The following is a 21,842-nucleotide window of genomic DNA, read 5'->3' as shown; positions in this document are numbered from 1 at the left end:
TTCTGGACTGGTTACTGATGCTTCACTTTCCCACACAATTATGATTGTTTTAGTCATGTTCAGTATCCCCTTGTATAAGGTCAGAAGTGGTAACTGGATATATCTTTGAAGTAAAGTGCATTTTAAAGAGCTCTCATGATGTTTCTATGAGAACATTATAGAAAGAGGAGTCTTTCATTACAGACCTGTTACTTGTCAATCCTCTGTTACAATTTTGGAGTGGAAAGCTATGAACTGAAGAGGTATGAACAGAGCTCCTTCTGGCTCAGGTAATGTGAGGAGGCAAACAAAATCCTGCTTTTGAGTCATAAAAAAGTCAGGGGAAGGGAAGGGGCAAGGGAGAAGTAGAGGTTTAACTAAAAATGTGAGAATACAAGTTTTTACCTGAAACAAATGAGCTGAGCAGGTACTTAGTGACTGTCTTATTCTGGTGCCTAACATTTATATCTGCTGTCCACACTTATTTTCATGTCATTAGAACGAAAGCTGTCTTCCCATGGTTCTCGTCAATTCTCTCCCTCACACTTCTTTCAAAGAGAAGAGGCTGTTCCCAGTTCTTGTGCCATTCATAAATGGTAGTAAAGGGTTTTGAAAACTTTGGAAAAGAGAGGACAAATTATTTAGAATGGTTAAAAATGGATTTGTTTTAAATAACATTTGAATTTCTCATAAAGGAGGTGCTTCATTGAGAGTAAGTCCTTGACTGATGAAACATCAAGGTGAAAAGGAGTAATTAGAGGTGGTTTGGGTAGGATCCAAGTAAGTAATGAGGTACTACTAAGGAATTAAAAAAGTAGGGTATGGGGAGGAGTATCCTCATGTTACGGCCACAGCCTCAGCTCAGAAAATTTGTTTTTATTTCTTCCTGTTCTTTTTCTTTCAAATAGTCAGAGAAAATGAATGGCAGCAGAGCGCATTCAGAATCGTTATGGTCACGTATGTTGTCGAAGAGCATTTGTAGAAATGCTTAGAAAGCTGATGCTGTGGAGATTCTGTTTCGTTCTTGTGGTGCTGATGGCAGAATTTGAGGAGGAAATAACCTTTCCAGGCTGAAAGTTAATTATCTGGAGAAAGAGCTGTGGCTCCATCTAGTGGGCTCCGACTTTCCTGTACTGAGCATATATTGAATTAGGAAACAAATCCCAGTTAGTGGTTTTTCTTTCTATCAGTTCTTCATTCGCAGCATTTTCCATCGAATCTGCTTTTGTGGAATTACCAGTGTGTTTTCTCCCAGGTGGTCCTTTGTGCTGTCATTTAACTTCCAGGCAAAGAGTGGGGAATCATAACTCCAGGTTCTGTTTCTGTCTCTGCTATTGATTTGCTGTGATCTTGAGAGCAGGTCATGTATAATTTTGTGTATGCCCGTATTATGTGTCAAGTGAGATTGAGAACACTTGCTTCTTCAAGCCCCCTATAGTTAAAACTGATAAAGCCTACTGAAACATTTGACCACATGTTGCAGAAGGTGGTGCAGAGGCTGGAGAAGGTGATCGAGTACAATTTTTAATGTGAGGATTTAGAAAGAACACAAAATTTTCTGTTCTCCAGTGAGTACTGAGATCAGTTTGCATGATTTCTGTGACTTCTGACTGGTTAAGAAGTGGGAAAAGACAAGAATGTTGCGCATGTCAGAAGACTGGCTGAATTTCTCTCTGTCCTCTCGTTTAATCCTAACTTTTGCTTACCATTGATAGCCAGAGCTATGACATTGGGAAGATGGACATAAAATATTCTCTTGGCAAAGAAATGCAGGTAAGAGAGAAGTTGCTTTTTACCAGTAGCAGGATTTTGTTACCCTGACTGCACTGTATCATTGGCCTCTACTGTGCCAAACCTGACCAGTGATCCTTTGGCCTCTTTAGTACTGTCTGCTAGGAAGCCTGGCAGAGTTGCAAGTTCAGTTGCTGTGAGTGTCAGTCTGAGAGTTCAGCCACTGATGGGTGCCCTTAAATCACATTTGAATCTATTTTTTCACAGAAATTAAACTGTAGAGAGTAAGGCTGAAGTAGAGCCTGAACAGCCCTTTCTTCTTCCCTTTCCTCTCTTCTTTCAAGGCATCATCAGTTACATCAGTGTCATTTCTGATAGATGTTTGTCTGCCACATTCATAAGCCTTACTACTCCTTTTACTACCCACAGTGGATATGGAGAAGATTTTAATCTCTTCCTCTTTATATAAATCACTTATTTGAAGGCAATTATCACATATATCTTTGTGATGGTGGTGTTTGTTTATTTGTTTTCATCTCAGTGAAGTTTGTCCTCTTGTTCCTCCAATTTCTTCTTTCACTCTGTTTTTCCAGACCTCTGATTTTCCCTGCTACCCTTCTGTTCTCCTCTGAACTCTAGTTGATTCATGTCCTGTGTGAGTTGCAGTGCTGAAGATTGGATGCACTTCAGAACTGAGCAATCATCTGATATGTCTGATGCCAGACAGGCATTCTTTTGACTCAAAGAACTTTTATTTTTCATGATCTTATCTTTTAAGTCTTGTATCCATCTGTATGTTCATGCACGGCTGTATTTTTTTCTCTCTTCACATGGCATTTAAACTTCCAGTTTGTTTTTCTTTCCAGGCTAAAGTGCTGCGGTTGTTGGCTACAGCCTATTTCGAGTGGGATTGCAATCTGTATCTTGACAAGGCATTGAAAGCTGTGAGCTTGGCAAATCAGGTAGTGATGTGTTGTTGTATTTATAGTGTGTAATAGTTAAAACTGAAGCATTTATCAACACAATAATATAGACCACATGAATGGTGTGTTGTCTTTGACATCAGATGGACGTGTATTTGCTTTGTGTTTGGTTTTCATACTCATAAGTATGTTTTGGCACTCCCAGCTTTTAGAGAAATACTTCTTTGCATGTAGATGTAGAGCTGTCTTGGTGCCTTATATTAATTGTGAGGTCCTTTGACAATGATATGACTAAAATTTCTCTGGCATATTATAACCCAAAACAACGGTTTTGAACTCTACATTTTGAGTCCCCGCCTTATCTATACAAATGTTTAAGTGCCAAACAGTGTTCAGTTTTGAAAGCTGGGTAGCCATGCTACTACATCAGTCTTATTTTAAACAACTCAGTTAGCTGTTGCACCTTACTAACATGACTGTGTTTCTTCTGGAACCTGACAAATGAGCTGTGTAAATATACCAGCTATCCTGAAGAAAGTTCATATATATCTAAGCAGTCTGTGCAGTGGGGTTTCTTGCTCTTGCACAGATTCTGTTTCCCATGTAAAGACTTGAATTAATTTTATGCTTCTATCTCCTCAGGTTAGAGTAACTTAAAAGTTTTGAGCTTGTCTTTGGCCATTTTACAATTTCCACGATTTCTTTCATGCAAAACTAGTTTGAAGTACAAAATCCTGTTTTAAATGAAAGCTCAATTTCAGTTTTCTACATGCTGTTAAAACTTTCACAGAGATGATGATGCATGTGCTCATGAGATCAGGGTAAACGACAATGTATTTTAATCATTCAAATAACACTACTGTAGTACCTGAGCCATCTGCAGGTTTTACTGTACTTTTTTGCAAAACCTTTTGAGGTGGAAGTGTTTTTATAAGCATTTTTGCTAATGTGTGCTTTGATACTGTATGAGGGTATGGAAAACTAGGAGAAAAGTTTTATTCTAGAGTCTGAAATGTGCAGTGTTTCAAGGAGAACTGTAGCATACAGGCTTCGTTATATCCATTTGCGCCCGTTGTTGTTCTTTCCTAAGTTCTGTATTATTATAAGCTACTTTGAATCTTGCTTATGCTAATTCCAGACTAATCCAGCCAGTTCACACATAGAAAAGCAGGAAATGTTTCTATGATTCAGTATTGTTCAGCTTCTATTTAAAAGTACTGGAAATGGGCAACAGCAAAATGGGAATCACGTATCTCTTGCTTTCATTGCCCTTGTAGTCTTTTAACAGTATAACAATAAATAATACAGATGCACATTGCATTTAAGAAGAAAATATTACCAGTTGCGTGCCTATTGTTTCCGTTATTAAACCAGAAAAAGGATACAGCGGAATTTCTGTGATTTCCTGATACTTGTGTGGATTAGGAATGTGCTGGACTCTCATGGGATCTGTATTCTACAACCAGCTGTGCAAGTAACGTGTTGTTTATCGTTGTGCAGGAGGATTTGCATCCAGCAGGGTTCTTCTTGAAAGTGAAAATCCTTCTTAAAAGTGGAGCATCAGATGAAGATATCAACTCAGGTATCGTGGCTCTGTATAGGCTTCATATGAAGGTTGTACTGTGCCAGGGCCAAGAAATAGCTCCAGCTGTAAATAGAAAAGACAAAAAAATATATCCCTTTCTGCTGTGTTTTAGAGGAATCTTCATTAGCTAAATATTGCTCTGGTTTTGGAGTGTGAGACCTAGTAGTCAGTGTTCACAGAGGATTTATCCAGGTGCTAATGTAAGTTTGAATTAAGCATTGTTTTATTATTGTTGGGGTTTAAACTGATCTGCTGGAAATAGGGAAGAGGGAAGACTTTGAAGCCTCTTAGAACGAAGACAGTGAAAATACAGCAATGTAAAGGTATGGCTTATTTTAGACATAGGCCACAGGTTACTCAGGAAGGGTGAAGGTAGATTGTTTCTCACACAGACAGCATGGAAGAAAGGCTTGTGAAGCACTGCTACGCTGTGTGTGTGATTTTGCAGATTTTGGCTAAGAGAGATGAAGTGCTCAGCAGCGTCTTGTTATAAACCCACATTACCAGTTTAATTTACCTAGGGCAAATAAGCTCTTTTCTCCTTATCCCTCAAACTTGCCATTTGAAGAGAACTGATTTTTCCATAGGCATGAGAGAAGAAAGTTTTTGGAGGGACTTTAATATAGAAAGGAGAAATTTATTTCCATAAGTAATGAAATCTTAAGGAAGAGAGGCTCTGTATGGTTGGAAAGCATCAGATGCATAATGAATCCTATGAGAAATAAATGTAGGATGAGATGAGGAGTTTCTTGCAGAGAGCGGAATGGTTTGGATGCTGCCAGGCCAGCAGGACTGTGAATTCCATTTCACATTGCTCCTGGGGAATTTCAGCAAGCTTTCCAGTGGACAGTTTTTCAAAACTTACCACTGCAACAGTTGGCTTCTGTTGTGCCATTTGAATTGTGAAGCCATGGTACTGTCTATCACAGCGCGCTCACCTTATGTTAGTACCCCTAAGACTCAGTCAGTTTTGCAGCACATTCACTAATGAGCTGTCTTGTGTGGCTGGCAGGAGGGTGTCAGCCTGTGCACTGCAGCTTCTCTGTCTCTTGAGTGAAGGCTCCTGCCAAGTTTTAGGCATTTGTCTAAAACCTTATATTGAGCATTTGTACACAGGTGCCTTAGAAGTGCCTCCTTTAACAAGAGCTCTTACAGTCATGTCCTGTGTGTTCCTTCTCTGATCTCATCCAAGCCACAAATGTCTAAATCTTGTTATTAACCATGCAGCACGGTCCAGCAATTTTTAAGCTGTATCTGAGTGGTCTAAAACTGATACCTGCTTATCAGCACCAGTCAATTTGACAGCTGATGCTAAAGGCATTAGGCTTAAGTAGTTCCCATTGCAGTGTGAGCACTGACTTCAGTCTTAAGTGGTTCCTGCTGGGTAAGGATGAGTCATTTTGATGGAAAGCAGCTTGAGGCAAAAGTTTGTGCTACTAATGCCTCTGCTGTTCCTGTTCAAAGAGTCACAGGGACAGAATTCCTGGGCTCTCAGTCTGTCACCTTTCTGTAGTACTACAAGAACTGTACAGTGAAAGGAAACTCAAAGCACTAGAGACACATTTTAATCTTCCTTTGGTTTTAGAACTATTACATTGGGGGTTTTATTCCAAAGAGGTTGTAAGAGGTAAATGGTAAGTTGAGCAGGTAAGTGTCCAGGTTGATAAGTAATCTCTGTTGCTCTGTTCTATCTAGCTGTTGCAGAATTTCTGCACCATGAGATGTCTTTAGACTTTTGTCTGAATACTGCCAAACTGCTGCTGGAGCATGGAAGGTATGAGAGCATCACCAAGTGGGGTGAACACAATATTTGGGCTTCATGATGTTCTTTGATAAGCAAAGAACATCTGTTATACATTGATGCTTTTTTTAAATAAAACCTCACAGAAGGAGCCCTAGAATAACTGGAAAACAGTGTAAGGGTGAGCAAGTTCCTGCAAAACAACTTGGGGTTGACATTTCATGCTGTTGAATGCTCCATCATGATTGCTTATGGATATGCTTCCATATTGCAGTAAATTCGTACTCTTTCATTGTGAGGAGTAAACTCTCATGAATACTGTGAAACAAGCATGTGCTGATATGAAGTCAGAACTAAATAGATGAACTGCAGTAAATTCAGACCTTAACTCTGTCTGTGTGATTGCCAGTAGTGTTAATGAGAAACATGCTGTATGGTGTGAATATGTTACTCTTCAGAATAGAAAATTAACAGCTCTTCTTGTGCAACCTCTTAAAACTGCATCTGTGTGAATAGGGAATCAGTTGGTTTTGACTTTCTGAAGTCTGTTTCTGAACAATTTGAATCTTCACCTAACCATGGAAGAATTACCCTGCTCCACATCGAGTTCCTGTTGCAGAGTAAGAGAGAGCTGCTTGCTAAGCAGAAGATTGAAGAAATTATTATAGGTCTGTATCCATCTTTTTGCTGCTGTTTACTGAAAGCTGGATTTAGTTGACCAAAGTCTTGAATTCTGATTTTCACTTTTATTTTGGCTTATTCTCGTCTTTCTTCCTATTTGTGTCTGTTTTCCCTTATGTTTCTTCTCTATGGCAGTTCTCCACTTCCATCATGAAGGACAGTCATGGTAAAGCTCAGTCTTAAATTCACTTGTTCCTTCTTAGTGTAGACTGTGTGTGACTGATACATGTGGGATTAGAAATATTTATCAGAGTTCTGTGTAATGTTAATACTTTGGCCCTTCAGCCCAATGTATTTCTGTCAGTATTAAACCATGTTGCATATCCTTCTTTAAGCACCTAAATAACAGTCTCTTTTTCAGGTCTCTTGCACCTGTAACACTGTAATATTTTTTGACTGTCAGATCTGCTGGAAATCAGACCATATTTTATATAACATATGTTATTGCGCCAGGGAGGCGCAAGAGCTACATTTGCACTGTTCAAGCATGAGAACAGTTTTCTCTGACCCACTGTATTGGTGTGGGTTTGGTTTTTGTTTGTTTGTTTGTTTGTGGTTTTGTTTTGTTTCTTTGATTTTCCCCCAGCAGCAACACTGGGTCTTGGCTGAACTATTGCTGGGTTGGTGTTTCTTTCTTGTATCGTAGAATCTTAGAATCCCAGCCTGATTTGTGTTGAAGGGACCTTAAAGCTCCTCTAGCTCCAACCCCTGCCACGGGCAGGGACACCTTCCACTGGAGCAGCTTGCTCCAAGCCCCTGTGTCCAACCTGGCCTTGAACACTGCCAGGGATGGGGCAGCCACAGCTTCTCTGGGCACCCTGTGCCAGCGCCTCAGCACCCTCACAGGGAAGAGCTTCTGCCTAAGAGCTCATCTCAGTCTCCCCTCTGGCAGGTTAAAGCCATTCCCCTTGGCCTATCCCTGCAGGCACTGGTCCAAAGCCCTCTCCAGGTTTCTTGTAGGCCCCCTTGGAAGACTGTTACAAGGTTGTTGTAGGCTGTGGGACAGTCTTTCTCAGAGAGTTCTCAGTTGCTTCTCAGTGTGCTTCTTAAAGTTCTTGTAAAGTGATGATTTGCAGTATCTTTTCAGGTTATTATACTGGGAAACGGCTGTTGCCTGAAGCCTTGAACCAGCTGCACATCATCTTGTGGGACATGGCTGCCAAACATTATGAGGTTTGGGACCAAACAGCAGCATTGTTTGTATGACTGAAAAGGAAGATCTGCTTTTTCTGACCTCTTTGGTGTGTCTGGTTTTGGTTGGAGTGTGAACTGTTACTAAGAATTGTGTTCCAGTTGGCACTGGTTTTATTTTCAGCCAGCTGGGTGCTGTTTCCCATTACAACATCAAGTTTCAGGTAGCCTCATCTTTAGGTTTGTACCTGGGAACAGTTATGACCAGAATTGATCAGCCAAGGAGCCTGTGCAGCCCAGCATTCTGGTTCTGCCCTGGGAATGGTACAAAAACCTGAAAATATTCTTTATGTTGAGCTGTTTGTTTTACAATTCTTACTCTCTGGTGGTCGGTTGCTTCTGTAAGGAGGTGCACTGTTATCATTTGTATATTGATTTTCTTTTTAGTTCTGTAAAGTAGTTTTGGATGCTTACGTCATATCTTAGTTCATGTACATTCTTCCTGTGAGTATATATAAGTTCACCTTCTTATTCCTTCAGTATTTGGGGGAGATGAGCTCATGTTCTACTCTTGTATTTCTGTCATATGCTTGGTTCTTGAATATAACGACAAAACGTGGCATTTCATTACCTCTCCTCTATGTAGTCATGAAGGAGTTTTGCTGATGATACAGCTTCCTTCCTCCTCCTTTTAAACTAAACTCTCTGTCCAAATTGGAACTACCGTTGGGAGTACCATGTTCAGCAGAGTATCATCAAAGGTCTCAATCTAAATGGGATAAGCATTTTTGTCTTTTTCTCCTAGTTTCAGTTGCCTTGTATTGTGAACAGAGAGGGCTTTTGAAATAATAGTTCTATTTTGTATTTAGTCCTAAGAATGACCTTTCTGGGTCAGATGGATGACCCATTCATTCCAGTATCCTGTCTTTGAGAATGGCCATAGAATAAGGGAGGAGTAGGAAGATGTAAAGGGGCAGTTCTACAGTGAAAGTTACCTGTAGAGCACTCTTCTAGGAGAAGGCTTGCACTGCAATATATTTGATTATCCTAATTTGGACAGTTTGATCACCCCAATAGGGTGTTTGTTTGTTTGGCTATAATTCCCCAGGCAAAAAGCTATTCTGAAGCTCTTCACTGGTACAATTATTCTGTCAGTTTCTACACCCCTGGGCAGATAGATCAGAACTTGGCTAAGCTGCAGAGGAACATGGCTTCTTGCTATCTTCACCTGAAACAAGTTGACAAGGTACATACATATGTATAGATACTGATTTATTTGTGTTGGGTTTATTTTTTTAGCTATGTCATTATCACAGAATGGTTTGGGTGGGAAGGCACCTTCAAAGCTCATCCAGTCCAACCCCTGCAATGGGCAGGGACATGTTCAGCCAGACCAGGTTGCTCAGAACCACATCCAGCCTGGCCTGCAATGTCTCCAGGGATGGGGCAGCCACCACCTCTCTGGACAACCTGTGCCAGGATTTTACCACCCTCACTGTACAGTTTCTTCCTCATGTCCAGCATGCATCTCCCTCTTTTAGTTTAAACCCATCACCCCTTGTCCTGCCACAAGAGGCCCTGCTGAAAAGTCACTTTATCTTTTTAGCTCTGTTCTATTGCAAATTATATTACTGATTTCTAAGTGCCATTGTACTGATTTCCTTTAATCTCTTCTGTGAATAGGCTAAAGAGGCAGTTAAAGAAGCAGAGAGATGTGATCCAAACAGCATCTTTACTAAATTCAGTGTCTATAAAATTGCAGTGATGGAGAAAGATACTAATAAAGGTAGAACTTGGAAAATAAGGAGTTCACTACAAGGAACAGAAGTCCTGAATAGATTAGAAAATACCAAGCAGATTTGGACTGTTCATCTTGAACAAAACACCATAGAGGGTAGCTAGAAGAAGGGTCTGTAGAGTCACTGAAACTGTCAGGCTGTAGATTTCAACTGACAGTGGGATTCTTTGTACACACAATTATAATATGCGGAGTCCATTGCCATTGCTGATACTGTCTGGATGGATCCTCTGGCTGGGAAGCTTCTAACCTTTTCATGGGCAGAAGCTATAGCAGCATCCCAGGGTGAGCATCGTTGTAGACTTACTGGCTCAAATATTCTTATGTGTGCATATACAACATAAAAAAAAGGATACTGAGATAAGTGAACCTTAACAGAACCATTATTGCTGCTCTTAGTTTCTCTGGACAAGTAGAGCCTGAAGTTACCAGAAAATACATGAATTACTGAGATGAATTCCAGCATGACATATCTCTGTAGACTTTCTTCTTGATAATGAGTCCTGCTATTGCATATTTTAATGAGAATCTTAGCTGAAGTAGTGAAAATTAAGAACTGCAGTCTATGCTTGCTTAGAACACAGAGTAACGTGCAGAGCTTATTTTCTGATGTATTCTGTGCCAATTAATTCTTCTCTATACATTTTTTAATGACAGCTTAATTTGTTCACATACTATAGAGTGGGAACCACAGTACAGTGCGAACATAAAAGCAAGCAGCACACTGCTATAAGCCAAGATGTGGGAGCTTGGAATCATTCCCAGACAATATATTAGTCTTCTGTCTTTGGTGACAGTTATTTAGCAGAACAAAATGAAGGATGCGAGCTAGCGTAATTTGTATGGCATCCTCGTTTCCTTAGATTAGGAGCTTGAAAAGCCTTTTGGCACCTCTCTAGGAAGAAACATGTAATTGTGGGGAAGTGCTGCTGTGGTCAGGTTTTCTTGTCTTGGTTTTCCGTATTAAAAACATTACAGCCTTTCAGAAGTCGTAGCTAACGCCTCATTAGAGCCGTGGAACTTTGCACCTTCCAGTTGCTTCTACAAAAAGACATTTAAATGTTTCCTATGTATATTTCAGCTGTGGAAGCAGTTATTGAAATGGGGAAGCTAGCAGAAAAGTCATCTCAACATGAAGACAAGCTGAGAGGGGAGGAAAATACAGGCACTAACCTCCTGAGTTTAGCTGCCCAAATTGCTTTAGAGGTAGATAACATTGTCTTTTCTTTATTGCTATAAGTAGGACAGCTCTAACCTGGCCTACTTTTAGTATTTCAATGTATTTCATGCATTTTGAAGTATTTCATGCTTCCAAGGTGCTCAAATGTGTTGTGTTATGCAAAGTAGAAGTTGGGGTTTTGGGATTTTTTGCTAGTAACTGAGGTAATGCAGTTTATCCAGCGCATGTTTTAATTTCTTTTCAGAATGAGCAGCAAGTTGTGGCTATCAAAGCTTTGGAGTATTTGGCTGAACATTTACAAGACTGTCGACAATTATTTGCAGCTTTAAAGTGAGAATTGAATGTATTTACAAGCAAAGATATTTTTTTCTGCTTTCTTTTCAAAAAGACTGTATTATATTGAAGAAGGTGGTAAACAGTAGATGAGAGATTAGTTATCAGTCTTTTTGGTGCTGCAGATGTATCTGAAGCCTGAACTTTGATATCTACCAGTGTTCCAAGTCCTTCTCAAGCAAATAGCATTAGTTGTTCTGAATTTTAGGATTACCTTGTGAACAGATGAGCAACAGCAACCCTAATGAGATCCCAGTGATATGTGATGAAAATACCAGTTTGTGTCATCTGATGGAGCACTATTTTACTGAAATATTCCATCAAGTTTAGAACAACAAATACTGTGACAGATGTATTTATTCCCATAATTGCTTAAAACCTGTGTTAAAGTACATTTATTTACTTAGCTGTTCCATGAGTTAATGAAGTGATTTATAAATTAAGGCAATAGGGTGAGAAACAGTATAATATTCTCAGTTTGACATTTTGAGTTCTTCTGTGAGTTTCATGGGCTGATAGCATACGGAAGAAGAGTGGGATCCTTTCTGGAAAATTAGGACAAAGCACACTGTTGGAAAAAAAGTCTTGTTTCTTCATTGCTTGTTTTCCTCGTATTTAGATGTTTGGTTCGTCTTACGTTGTCAAAAATCATGGCAGAAAATGAAGAGAAAAGGTGAGTCCATTTGCAAAATCATTTTCTGATGGTGGATATGTTGTACAGATGAGGTCGTATTTTCTTGCTGGGCTTATTTTCTTGCAGAGTAAGTGAGAGATCAGTTTTTGTGCTGGTAAAAAGTCCACCCAGATGACTTCCCAACTTTTGTTAATGTGTAAGAATGTCAGGAGTGTTTGATGGGGAAGGTGGCCTAAGGCACTTTGACACTGGGATGTGGTATCTTTCTGAAGTTCTGAGTGAGAACTTCAGAGTGGGGCCTCCCTTGCTGAGGAGCAGCCACTTTGCAAATGGTGTGTTAGCTTAGGAGAAGTGTACTGCAGCGTTTTGACTGTTAAGGAAACAGTGTGATGTCAGTGGGGTTTGAAGTTTAACCTGCAGCTCCAACCACTGAGAGAATCTCCTACTGCATTTCTGCAGCAACCTTTGCTGCTGCAGCTTGGGCCTTCAGTACTCTTGCATCTTCAAATGGTGAAAGTTTCTAATGCCCAAGGTGTTTGTTAGGGGAACAATTGTTATATACATAGTTATGGAGATGTATTCCAACATAAATAATGTGTTCTGTTGTAAGAAACTTAATGGAACAATTTCTAAAACTTAATTTTTCCTCCATCCTAGAGGTGAAGATATCAACTCGATGCTGACTTACTTGACCTTGGGTACACTTTTGTTTCCTTTACATTTTCTGTAGCTCTTCCATCTGTGAACATTTTCTTACAGGATTAGTTCCATACCAACCAAGTGTTTACACTCCCTGTTTCAGTCCAGGTTCCCAACCGTGAAATCAGTGGAAATTCAGACTGGAGATGCAGCAGTGCTGTGAAGTTGGATCTCAGTGTTAGACAGTTTTGCTATGGAAAGCTTGCAGGCTGGTGCTGGGAAAGCTTTAGAAAAGCCTGTACTTGGGAGCTTCTGTCAGGCAAAGGGACAGTTTCTTTCAGGCAGTTTCCCTTTAATCCTTCATAAGGCCATGCATGCAAACAACAGATATTTGGGCACAAGCCACAACCTGGATGGCCTCAAGTGACAGTCTGTTACTCTGAGTGCACTTGGCAGGGCCAAGCTTAGTATCTCTAGCAGCAGGGCTACCACAAAAGGAAGAAGTTTGGTTTTGTAAACTGAATTAAGGGGGTAACTTTCTGTGACATTAATCGACAGTGGTGCCTTTGCTGTTCCTGCTGTTCAAAAGGGAGCATTTTTTAAATGAAGGCAATGGTTTGGGTTTGGTTTTTTTGTTGCCCTGGAAGGCCGAGAAACCTGCAAACTGTTGAATGGTGGGAGAGGCTTGGTCAAAATGGGTTCCCTCTTTAAAGTTGTGCTGCCTATTGAAAAAGAATTGCCTGTTTGTGAGGTACAGGAGTTTTAGAGAGGCCTTTCCTCCATCACATTTCTCTAAATCTCATCTTTGGACAAGAAAGTCAATGAGATTGTAGGAGCTTTTGATACACTTGCTATTCCTTCTGCAGCTAGGAGAGTATGAAGGCTAGAACTGAATGAATTCCAGGTTCCTTGCAGAAAGGCCTCAAACCTGTTATTCAGTTTAAAACCCCTCAACTTTTTGTGTAATTAAGTAAAACTCCTTTGCATTATGCTTCAGTGTCAATACACTTTGAAAAGGCAGAACCTGTTGGCAGTCTTATCTCTCTTACCTAAAATGCTGTTTGAGGAACTTTTTGATGTATGTATATCCTCTCTGGTCAAGCATGTTAGATGTAAGTTGTAAGAATAACTCTTGCCCAGGAATTACATGGGAGTTTCGGAAACATCTGTTTTGTAGTGCAGTTATTAGGCTTGGAAATGTTTCTCTTTTGCTCAGAAGGTGTTACTGATCTATTGAACACATTTTTTGCAGCTCACAAGAGACTTGCTGAGTCTTTCACAGATGAAAAATTTACAGGGGACATGAAGGTCCTCGAAGCTCACTGGTTTAGGAAAGTTGGTAGGTTGGCACTCACAAAACCTAAACTGAATCCCCTCCACCTCCACTCAGCCAAGCCTTGAGGAAGAAAGAAGTGCTTAAGGATGTAGTAAATTTATAAAACTTGTCACCTGCCTTAGCTAGTCTGAAAGTTCTGCTGCATTTCCTGTCTGCTGAAACTGTCTGGTACAGCTCATGTTTTAAGTTAGTTCTCAAGACAAAGAGTCATACATGGTTTGTTTGACTGATGGGAGAGCTGATATGTTATTTCCTTCACTACAGGAATTGTACCTGTCCATGATACAACTCTGAAGAGTTCACCATTTTTCTCTTAGCCTTTCACTACCAAGACTGTTACAGAAGTAAATTAAAATCAGGCAAACAGAAAGAATAATGGTTTTCTTCAGTGTCTAAAAAAACATGCTGCTAAGAGCAATAAAAGCCCCCTTACTGCCCATTGAATTGTAGAATGAACTGCCTGTAACTGGGGATTAGATGGGCATACCTGTAATGCTGAAGATTTGTACTCTAGCCTCCATTTTTTTATGTCTTTACTAGCTTGGAACTTGGCTGTACAGCTCAGGGGCTGCCCTGGAAAGATGAGGGATTTTTTCCTGCTGTCATTCAAGGTATGTACTCTTGCTGATAGTATCTCTGATTGAGGAATAGTCACCTGCCCAGATCTGTTGGAATACCTTCTTGTGTAAGTGTACAAGTAAAATTGCAGTATGACTATATAGTTATGACTAGTTACTGAAAGTGGCATAGAGGAGACCCAGCAATCATCTATCCGTGACAAAATTGCTTTATATGGTCTCAATTCTCATTATCTTTCCCTGTTTTTGGTGTCAGTTGTCCCAGTTTTGTCCTTCAGACAAAGCTGTTCTAATTGCCCAGAAGACATGTCTGTTAATGGCAGCTGCAGTTGATCTGGAAATGGGGAGACAGTCAGTACCACGTTCTGAACAGGTAGGGCAGTGCTCAGGTAACTGCTGCTGTAGGTACCAGGGAGCATTTTTTGTCTGTGGAGTTTGAAGTCTTAGGGTTTTTTTACTCAGAACAGGATATTGAGAATCATAGAATGGTTTGGATTGGAAAGGACCTTAAGATCATCCAGTTCCAACCCCCCTGCCATGGGCAGGGGCACCGTCACCCTAGACCATGTCACCCAAGGCTATGTCCAGCCTGGCCTTGAACACTGCCAGGGATGGGGCATTTACCACTTCTTTGGGCAACCTATGCTAGTGCCTAAGAACCCTCACAGGGGAAAACTTTTTTCCTTATATCTAACTTTAACTTCCCCTGTTTCAGTTTAAACCCACCACCCCTTGTCCTATTGCTACAGCCTCTGATGAAGAGTCCCTCTCCAGCATCCAAAGATTAAGAATGTAAGCAGGAGAACCTAGTTCATTAGTATTAATGCACCTTGTGCTTTCCAAACAATCATAAACGTTACATTTCTGTTAAACAGATTTCTATCCACCAAAGGTCATGGCAGTACCTTCTCTTAGAGGAACTTAAGCCTACCTTAAAATGTTTTGTAAGGAGTCTGCTGCTGAGCGTTGGTTGGTCAGGCAGATAATTACTGCATCTTTAGGATTATGCCATTGCTGAAAGTAGTTACCAGTCTGGTTGTGATGAGGCTCACAATTATGTTTGGCTTTTTAAGCATGCTTCCTTTTTGGGGGTGCTGCACTTACTGTGGTAAGATGAAGGAAGATGTAAGTGGTTACGACAGAAGCATGGAAGTTTGCTGTACAATGATTGTGGTAGAAACTTATTCTGTGGGGTGCAATGCACAGCAATTTGTGTTGTGGGATTTAGGGGTTTGTCACTCTCAGTAGTACTGGTTTATGCTTGGGAAGTAAAAGAAATGAGCTTTCATAGGAACCCAAGTGGTTCTCTCTGGACCAATGGAATGCTCGGTGTGAAGAGGCTTTGTCTGAGTTGTGGAGGTCTTGGAAAAAAGAAAAGTAACCGGTGTAGCTGATGTTCTAATTAGGCAGGTTCTTAATTTATTTTATAGCTGGGTATAAAGATCCTTCCTGCTGTGACATGCACATTCCTTTCTCTTTTTAAACTATGACAAAAATAACTTCTTCAATTCCGTGAAATAGGTGGAGCTTCTGAGTCAGGCTCTTCAGCATCTCCAGGCATGCAAGGAGATCTGGAAAATTCTGAAGCTAACAGGTAAGCTACAGCGTGTGTCTGTTCAGCAGTGCAACTCTTCAACTTAGTCACTGTATCAATGAAAAGTACAGGGCATGGAATTGCTGTCTCAGCTGAAGGGTGTTGAAGCAGGTGATAAAAGGGTTTCCTGCTGGCTGTTACCTTGCCTGGGGTGGTTGCATGAATTTAGCTACTTACGGACAAGCCAGATGCTTTTACTGAGGGGGAGGCATAGTGGTGGGGTTTTGCTTTGGACATCTGAGGCTTCCATCTGAGCCTGCTTCAGTGTTCCACTTGCTCTGCTGTGAAATCTGAGTACCTTAATGGTTTTCCTGCCTGTTGGAAGCAAAATTTATACGTTGTGGTACACCACGTGCCTTTAAGAAAATGAATCACTACATTCAGGTAATTCTGGCTCTTCTGTAGGAGATTTTGCTAAAGACCCAACAGACACATTGCTGCTGCTTTATGAATTTGAAGCAAGATCCAAACTGAATGATCCAGCACTCCACAACCTTATGGAGTCAGTTTGGGAGCAACCACAAATAGAGGTCAAGACACTAGAAATTATTGCATGTAAGGGCTGCATTTGTGCTTTCATAATTCTCTAAGTAATGAATCAACTTTTGTTGCTCTTTCCTGTTCAACTGGGGTGACCAGGGTTAACAGGTATTATGCAGCATCCAGAAAATGAGTCTAGCCATATGTATGTTGTCCTGAAGCAAAGCTGCTTTAGGATCTCAGCAAGATCAGGAGATCTGAGTTTTGAAAGACTGTATTACATGGATGATGAACCAGAAATTTCTGACATCCTTCTATTTCTGGACCCTGAGACATCTGAGTGGAAAAAATTATTCAGATAAACTTTTACAAGCTTCAAACTGGCAAAGGCCAGACAATGACGCTAGCTGATCGATGGCTTAAGTTGGTTTAAGATGTGGACTTTGGATAGATACAGTTTCAGATTACTGTTGTCAATATGTAAGTAGCACTTTTCTGTACTGCACCATGCTTTCATCACAAGGTCCTAGTTATGCCTCCTTGAGAATCTAGAGTAGGATCAAATGAAGATGAATAAAATTTAGAAGTACCATGGCAAATCTTTGGAGGTGATTCTGTAGGACTGCATGAACACCTACTTCTCTCTCTTGTCTTAAGAGAGTACCCACCTGGGCTTGAAAACACTATACTGGCATCTCACCCCTGCCTTTTTTTTCCAATCAGGTCTTTATATTCAAGGACACAAACAAAACTCTTTACATTAGACACCCTCCCCCAGCAACATTTCTGGGTTTCTGCACCAGAAGTAAACAGTAGTGGGAGTACTTATGAAGTGCACTGTGCTTCTGCTTTACAGTCCTCACTGATGATCTGCACAGTAAGAAAGTAGTAGACTGGTCACTAGCTTGTGACCAGCCGAGGCATTCAACACATCTCTTTGCAGTTGTTTATCACAAGCAGGCATCATGCTGTACTTCAGTGACCAATGAGATGAAAGTTTGGCTCCAGTAATTTTCTTCTCTATTTCCTTTTGGTTTTAAGCATTAGCAATGGAATCTCCAGCTCGGTATCCTGTACTGTGTAAGAAAGCTCTCAAGAGTGCATTAAACCTTCACAGAAAGCAGGCTGTCATTGATGTTGAGAAATTCAGGTGAGTGTTACATGCAGCTTTGCCATGAGCCCGTGACTGGAGATGCTGACAGGGAATAAGGGCTGCCATTTGGAAAAAGTGGGTTTTAGATTATGTGCAAGGTTCCACTTCTTGCTGGCCAACCAATGTACCTCTCAGTCATGACTCTCTAATAGATGTGTAAACTGGGAGGTGCTTCCTGGTATATTTTTTGAGACAGTTTTATTTCCCATAAATGAATCTATTGAGGAAGGAAAATGAAAATTGTATCCAGAGGAGGTCTCTGGCTGTTTCTTGTGAGGAAGGTGTTCATTTCAAAGGGTACCCTGCTAGTAGTGAACTAGGTATTTCAACGACAATGAAGAGATGATTAGCAAAAGAAATTAAGTGCTGAGAAGGCCAAGAGTTGTAAGTTAGTGATACGATGCCACAGTCCATTAGTTTGCTGGGTAACTGACTCTCTAACAGCTGTACCTTCTGGAATCTGAAAACCAACCTGGCACATGTCCTTCTCTCTTATTTATACCCCAGAAAGGACCTTTTTCTCCTTTCCAAGTTCCTTGCAGTAACCCCTGGGCAAAGGCAACTGTTAATACTGCTCTTCTCCCTTCATGTTGAGAAGGAAGAACCCCATTTCTGAAGCCATGTGTTTATTACTGATTTTCTGAGGCTGCTGACTCCTTACTTGTTGGGAAGTTAGCATACTTTTTCCTTGCTGTTACATGTAGCACTCTAGAAAATACTCTCTCTTTCCTTTTGTGTTACTTTAGAGCCTAGCAATGAAACTCATGAAGTGCTTGCTTCTCTTGGCTCTCTTTTGGCATAGTTTGTCTGAATGAGATCTGATGCTAGGAAAATGTATGTTTCTGCTTGAATAATGGAAATGTAGTAAGCACCAGGGTGGACCTGTCTGTGTAACAATCACAGAGACATAAGTTACTGTGCTGCTGATGCTAAAAACTGGCTGTTGGTGCACATGGTATTTAATCTTTCCTCTTCTGCTCTGTTTCAATTCTCAGCAAATGCTTACATAGTTTGATAAATCTCTCTTTACCAACTGGATTAACAGACCTGGATGCCTGTGTACTGCAGGAGGTGTGGGACTACTTTGAAGATGGTCTGAGCATAATCAGCAGCACAGTGAGTTGAACAGGAGTACAAGAGGCTGGGGGATGATCCTGAGCACATGAAAAATAACAAATCTCATCAGGCTGAGAATGATGAGTACAGTGAGCAGTGCATGGTGTGATGTGTTGAGCAGCCAAGATTTCTTCAGCAGAAGATACACTGACATTACCTCAAAAGAAATGCTTCTTGGATATTTATGACTAAATTATGAAGTTCCCTGGATTTTGTAAGGGCTTTTTTAGAGACATTCAAGGCCAAATTTTCAGTGCCTATTTTAGAAACATCTGCAGCTGAGACATCCCATCATTCCTCCTCTTGCTTCTACATTCTCACGCTGAATATGTTGGGTTTTTTTTCAAATGCAGATTACTTTTCCAGCTCAGTTTAAAGCCAGTTAAAATCTGGATTCCAGACTTGCTTTTGTTCTCAACTCTGTCTTGTTAAATGTATTTGGGAACTTACTACATTATTGTTTTATTCAAATGACCTAGAAATGGATTCCTAGACCTGAGCTGTCAGTTCCTGTGGTACCACATGCTTTGTTTCTGTGAGGACAGGTTTATGGAGAGCAAAATCATTCTTTAAGCATTTCTGCTGCTCCTTTCAAGCCTGAAGCAAAATGCTGTAAGTGAAGCCAGTTGTACTGAGGAAGTTAGACATTTCTACTTAAAATTTGAGTTAAGGAGTATTCCTGTTCAGGACTAGTAAACCAATACCATGTATCATAGCTTCATTCCATTGCGTGGCTGGTTCTTTGGTTAAGGTTTGAATGTCTCTTCTTTATGAAAGTGGCATAAAGATACGTTGTTCCTGACTTCCCAGAAAATCAGTGTCCCCACATTCATGCCTGCCTCCCACTGAAGTCCTCACCTCTAATTTGTTAATATTCTTGTTGAGGGCTATGAATGAAATATTAATGTGGACTGATACAACAGCAAAACTCTACAGCACTGGGTGGCCTTCTTTTGCAGTCTTGCTCATGGCAACAGGTACTAATTGGCACTGTGATAGGAGGAGGACACTGGGGCATCCCATTAGTCCGTTATCAGTTATAAAGCTGGTGCACCGCGCATGATTTACAACTCCTCTTCAGAAATGAATGCTCCCGTTCAGAAATTCATTCTGGGCCCTCTTACTTAGGATGAGAAGTGTCTATCAAAGGGGAAAGAAGTCCTTCCAGCCTCCCCTTAAGGATTTGCATGACAAATCAGTCATTTCTTGTCCTTCCCTTCTCCAGCTGAATCAGTTTCCCACCACGTTCAAGTATTGTAGGGTATTGCTACTCTTCTGCAGTTAAAAAGGCACCTTTCATTCCAGTCCCACAGAATTGTATTTTCTGATCTACCAATAGGTAATTGCAACATGACTTACCCATGTTGGAAGCAAGGTGTTTGGCAGTAGTGCAGATGAACCGTGAATTACAGGATGATTCTGAAGGAATTGCCCTTTGCTTAGGAGAAAAAAACCCAAGTAACTGTTCTCCCACTTTGAAACCAAACTCTAATGCACTCTTGACTTGTCAGGGTTAAAGTGAAAAGTCCATTTTCTTATGAGCTATTGCTTCTTCTTTATTACTCCAGGATGCTTACCCAGAGATGGAGATCCTTTGGTTGATGACAAGAGCATGGAATACGGGAGTATTTCAGTATACTGTTGGGAAATGTAGGGAAGCTGAGCAGTGGTGTGGATTAGGAATGCGCTTCCTCAATCACTTAGGATCTCTGAAGAAAACCTATGAAGGCCATGTAAGTAAGTGTAAGCAGATGGATTTGAGGATGTCGGATTTAAGGTCTGGCCTGAATTTTAGATATGGATCTGCTTGCAGAAAGCACTGCAGAATTTCATGGTACCTAAATATCCTGGGAGAGCTTGATGCTAAAAGGCTTTTTCAAAGTGAGACCAGCAAAGTTTTGATAGACAATAGAAAGTGTAATGAAGTCTCCTTTACTGGAAGGGTCATGTGAATGCCTGTCTGGAAATAAAACTTCTGTTTGTGGCCATAGGAGAACCCTTGTACGTTGCTTGCTTTCACAAGTGCTGTACCACTTTACTTAGATCAGCTGTATGAACACATTCAGACCTGGTTTCTAGTATAATCCAAGGTTTTAGGGTTTAAGCTGATGTGAGTATCATCTTAAAGCTCATCTTTACAGGTGTAGCTTAGCCACTTCTGCTGGTGGTAAAGTTTCAGGGCTAGTATCTCTGTAGAAAGCAGTGACACCGTTTGTTACTCTGTCACAAGTAAGCTTCTCTATGGTTTTTGGTTGGTGCTCCTACCCAGACTGCAGCACAGCTCAGCCTAGCTCGTGTGCAGACATCATTCAGTCTCTTATGCATGAGCTGGGCAGTCAAGAGCTGGTCACAGTTTTTGTACCATGTTAAGTACACCTGTTAAGACAATAATCACTTCTTTCCAACCTCAGCCATTCTGTGGTTCCCTGACATAAGACTCAGCTATGAACTATGCTTTATGGCAGTATAAATAAACCTACCTTTGTCAGGCTGCAGTGATTTAACTGTTGTTTTTTTTTCTTAAATCACTGTATTTAACCTGTGCCAAAATCTTGACATCAGTTTTAGAACAGTTTAGAACCTGGTGGTAATCTCCCACTTATGCCCTTGCTTCTGTTCCCTGTTGCTTTCTTGTATTATCTAGTTAAATGATAGAACTTTATCCATCCTTACTGACAACTGTGGTGCTTATGTTCTCCAGATGATTGGCCTTTATAGTGAGGTTCTGGACAAACTGGACAGAGCAAAAGGCTTTCTTTCAAACGAGCAAGAATAATGAGAGTCACAACTGCAAAAAGGAGGACAGGAGTATCCCTTGGAAACGTTCTGCTGGATGAAAGAGGCCATCAGCTCTACGGAAGCGTGGTGTCAGGGGAGCAGTGCAAGAGAAGCCAGATCTCCTTGTTAGTGATTAAGCTATGTACTTTTAAGGAAGTCTTTGTTGAGTGAATGGAATTGTTTTCCTCTAGGCAGTAGTTCTCATTCTCTGCAGGTATTTAACAGTTAGAAATAAAGAGATGAGTCTGCTCTTGTGTAACAGGTTGAGTTCAATACCTGGCTGTAGTAGTAAGTGGCAATGAGAACATTAAAAGTATTCCAAGACCAGGCGTCTCCTCTGGATGGCATAGCTGCCTTGCTACATAAATCAGGGATCTCCTGGTGAGCAGGGCCACCTCTCATGGTTACCCCCTTGAGGCCGAGATCCCTTACCTGACACCAGGCAACCACGG

At 40.8% G+C, this 21,842-nt stretch overlaps 1 protein-coding gene across 6 annotated transcripts in view; it reads left to right on the top strand.

Moving 5' to 3' along the window:
• TEX11 (testis expressed 11) overlaps positions 1-21,526 on the top strand; it is a 28,063-nt gene extending 6,537 nt beyond the window's left edge. For 3 of the 6 annotated variants that reach the window (XM_061446297.1, XM_061446303.1, XM_061446299.1), the window contains 23 exons: positions 184-269; positions 1,170-1,292; positions 1,695-1,752; positions 2,577-2,672; positions 4,134-4,215; positions 5,914-5,992; positions 6,476-6,627; positions 7,728-7,813; positions 8,880-9,017; positions 9,455-9,557; positions 10,651-10,775; positions 10,994-11,079; positions 11,702-11,755; positions 12,374-12,414; positions 13,608-13,694; positions 14,232-14,302; positions 14,526-14,642; positions 15,791-15,863; positions 16,269-16,418; positions 17,385-17,493; positions 18,492-18,612; positions 20,181-20,345; positions 21,314-21,526. In XM_061446297.1, the coding sequence (XP_061302281.1) occupies positions 184-269; positions 1,170-1,292; positions 1,695-1,752; positions 2,577-2,672; positions 4,134-4,215; positions 5,914-5,992; positions 6,476-6,627; positions 7,728-7,813; positions 8,880-9,017; positions 9,455-9,557; positions 10,651-10,775; positions 10,994-11,079; positions 11,702-11,755; positions 12,374-12,414; positions 13,608-13,694; positions 14,232-14,302; positions 14,526-14,642; positions 15,791-15,863; positions 16,269-16,418; positions 17,385-17,493; positions 18,492-18,612; positions 20,181-20,345; positions 21,314-21,388 (2,277 nt within the window). In that variant the 3' untranslated portion in view covers positions 21,389-21,526. The remainder of the gene's footprint in view (positions 1-183; positions 270-1,169; positions 1,293-1,694; positions 1,753-2,576; positions 2,673-4,133; positions 4,216-5,913; positions 5,993-6,475; positions 6,628-7,727; positions 7,814-8,879; positions 9,018-9,454; positions 9,558-10,650; positions 10,776-10,993; positions 11,080-11,701; positions 11,756-12,373; positions 12,415-13,607; positions 13,695-14,231; positions 14,303-14,525; positions 14,643-15,790; positions 15,864-16,268; positions 16,419-17,384; positions 17,494-18,491; positions 18,613-20,180; positions 20,346-21,313) is intronic. The other 3 variants (XM_061446301.1, XM_061446298.1, XM_061446302.1) reach the window with 2 other exon arrangements.
• The last annotated feature ends 316 nt before the right edge of the window (positions 21,527-21,842 follow it).

This window comes from Pezoporus flaviventris, unplaced genomic scaffold (assembly GCF_033815535.1).
Source record: "Pezoporus flaviventris isolate CSIRO_AGI_PZ_B2104156 unplaced genomic scaffold, CSIRO_AGI_Pfla_v1 ptg000005l, whole genome shotgun sequence".
NCBI classification, from domain to species: Eukaryota; Metazoa; Chordata; class Aves; order Psittaciformes; family Psittacidae; genus Pezoporus; species Pezoporus flaviventris.
Note: the sequence above shows the minus strand (reverse complement) of the source record. Positions and strands in the feature narration are given on the sequence as shown.